The 2,710-nt window shown below is 38.9% G+C and overlaps 1 protein-coding gene across 4 annotated transcripts in view; it reads right to left on the reverse strand.

Moving 5' to 3' along the window:
- Window positions 1-2,710, reverse strand: part of chd3 (chromodomain helicase DNA binding protein 3) — a gene marked incomplete at its 5' end in the record, with an annotated part of 53,635 nt that overhangs the window by 8,010 nt on the left and 42,915 nt on the right. For all 4 annotated transcript variants that reach the window (XM_014016194.1, XM_014016191.1, XM_014016192.1 and 1 more), the window contains 1 exon segment: window positions 2,292-2,418. In XM_014016194.1, coding sequence (XP_013871648.1) covers window positions 2,292-2,418 — 127 coding nt within the window.

The following is a 2,710-nucleotide window of genomic DNA, read 5'->3' on the forward strand; positions in this document are numbered from 1 at the left end:
TGTTTTTTGTGTGTGTGTGTGTGTGTGTGTGTGTGTGTGTGTGTGTGTGTGTGTGTGTGTGTGTGTGTGTGTGTGTGTGTGTTAAAGGGGCAAAGCTACTGGGGAATATCAGGTTTTACCAGTTATCTCCTTCACATCTCTGTTTAACCAAACATCTCCAAACACGAACACACATGCAGGGCAGAGAGTGTGTCTGGAGAGCACATGCTGGTATCAAACTAATTAGGAGGAAATAAATTCTCAAACCGACAGCGAGCTCTGACAGGATGCAGGCGAAGGATATCAGGATAGGATCCCAAAACTTAAAAAAAAAAAAAAAACGATTTGTTTTTGGGTTTTTGTGTTGTTTTAATCAAAAGCTTTTAAGCCGGTGAGTGATGAGTATTAAAATCAGACTTCACAGACAAAAAACGGAAAAGAAACCTCTAAAACAAACCTCCAGATTGAGCTTCTTGCCTGATGTGTCATTAGATCCTGTAACTGCTGAGTGTGGAGACTGATGGGAACGCCTTCACGTAGCACCGCAGCGCTTTTGTGTTTTTTTTGTTGAGTAATGTCTATTTCAGGTGTTTGTCTGGCAGTCACATCAGAAACTCTGCTCCAGATGGTTTTTCCTTCTCCCCCTCTCCCCAATGTCCTGATAGGGACGTCTTTCTGGATTTTTAAGCTCTTACAGTTCAAGCAGCTCAAGGTGACAAAGTGCTGCTTAAGAAGCCACCAGGCTGTTCTTTACGACTCACATTTAAAGATCGTAATCCTCAAAATATGAGTGGTAAATCAAGCAGAATGCATAGAAACCTTGATATATATCCCCCCTGATAAACAGGCCTGGACATGTTTTTCTCATTTTCTTTTCTTTTTTTTTTTTGCTAAAATGAATTTTTCCACAACAGCATAACCGTACAAAGAGAATTCCTGAGATGATTTCTTTAATGATACTAGCAGCATTTTCAAGGTTTTTTTTTCTTTTTTGCCCACAAACTGTTCAAATTACCAAGTAATCAAACCCGGATCTCTCAAAGGATCTGAGCTTCTCTGTTTGGGGTTGTTTTAGAGTAACTCGTGTGAAAATTGCTGCGCTGCGGTTCTGAAAGTCACAAAGAAAACCCAGACAATCGGGTCGCTTCTGCTTTCTACACATCAGAWTTTAGTGCTGATGGTAAAAAGAAAAAAAAAAATCCTACGAAAGAAGTAGACTATGTTCYCATTAAAGTTTGTCATTTTAGAGCAAAACTCCACATTTTTATAAGGAAAAAAATGACATTTAATAAACTGTGATGGAGTTTAAAGAACATTTTGTAAGTTTGTCAGCAAACGGCCTTATTCTGTTTTTAATTATGTTTTTGACATTATTTTTGTTTCGCTACCTAAACCATACTTATACAAATAAAATATTTAAATGGTTGGCTGGATGAGCATTAGTGTGCGTTGACTTGGTAGCAGTACATTAGCAGCAGTATTTAGTAGCAGTACGACATTGAGGACATTTGCAAAAAAAGAGTGATGATGTCATGACTCTTCTTACTCCCACAAACTTTACACATCTTATATGTTTTAAAGTAGGTGGTATTTGGTGTTTTTCATATCAATATATTATATTTAGACAATACTGCAGTATAAAGTATTAGAGTTACTTTCTCCCCATCTCGCCGCCTCTCCATCGCCGCCGAACTTCATTCAAATTTTCTAGCTTTTTATTTATTTCTTCCAGTAGATAATTTGTCACTTGTTAAATAACTTTGAGTCTCGGTCAGAAAGGAGGTCGGGGAGTTTATGTTTTTTCAGCTTGAGAGAAAAATGAGACGGACACTACCAAAACGGGATCAGGAGAATAGGATGGGACAGATCGAACATTAAAGAAAAAAGAATTACCAACCAATTTACTTTTTTATAATGCTCATCCTTTTTTGATTCAATTCAAAATTTCTTTAGGAATGTTCTAGTTTTCCTTTATCATCCAAAAAAAAAAAACAATTAAAAAAATGAAACCAGGGCTTAGATTGGGCCCTAAATTACCCAAACATGTTGGTTAATTCAGTTCGTTTTCCCCGAGGCAACAACACTCAGACTGCAGGAACACCTCTGCAAAAGCCAAAAATCTGGCCTAAAAAACATTAACTTGCCAACAGATCAAACAAGTAAAAACTTTTTCCTTCAGTAAATTATCTTTTCTGCTATAATTATCGAGGCCGTCATAATTTTTTTAAAATTATTAACGTCTTCGTTAACTCCCACGACTTTCCTGTCTGGCAGACGGCCTCTGCTCAAAACGGGAAGCTTCCAACACTGACCTGAAATGAACGATCCGGGCGGCATCTGGCTGTAGTTGGCCCCGCCCATGTGCAACGTGCTCGGGGGGGCGGGGCTGAAGGGGACGCCGTAGTTTGGAGGGGTGGCGTAGGGTCCTGAAGGGATGGGCTGTGGGAATATAAGAAGGTTTATGAAGAGGGGGAAAAGAAGTGATTTTCTTTTTAAAAAGAAAACACCAGAATATAACAAGATGAAATATTTATATTGAGTGTTACGTATGATCAAATAAAGTAGTTGTGCTGTGAAGAACTGCAGGTTTGTGACACTTTAAAAGCCACAGTGTTTTCATTGGACGTCCTCCATCTGTTATTGTACCACTGGCAGCTCCAGCAGGTTTCAGCTTGTGACTCTCTCTGTTATTGTGTGTGTGTGTGTGTGTGTGTGTGTGTGTGTGTGTGTG

The sequence above is a fragment of the Austrofundulus limnaeus genome, unplaced genomic scaffold (genome assembly GCF_001266775.1).
Source record: "Austrofundulus limnaeus strain Quisiro unplaced genomic scaffold, Austrofundulus_limnaeus-1.0 Scaffold140, whole genome shotgun sequence".
NCBI lineage: Eukaryota > Metazoa > Chordata > Actinopteri > Cyprinodontiformes > Rivulidae > Austrofundulus > Austrofundulus limnaeus.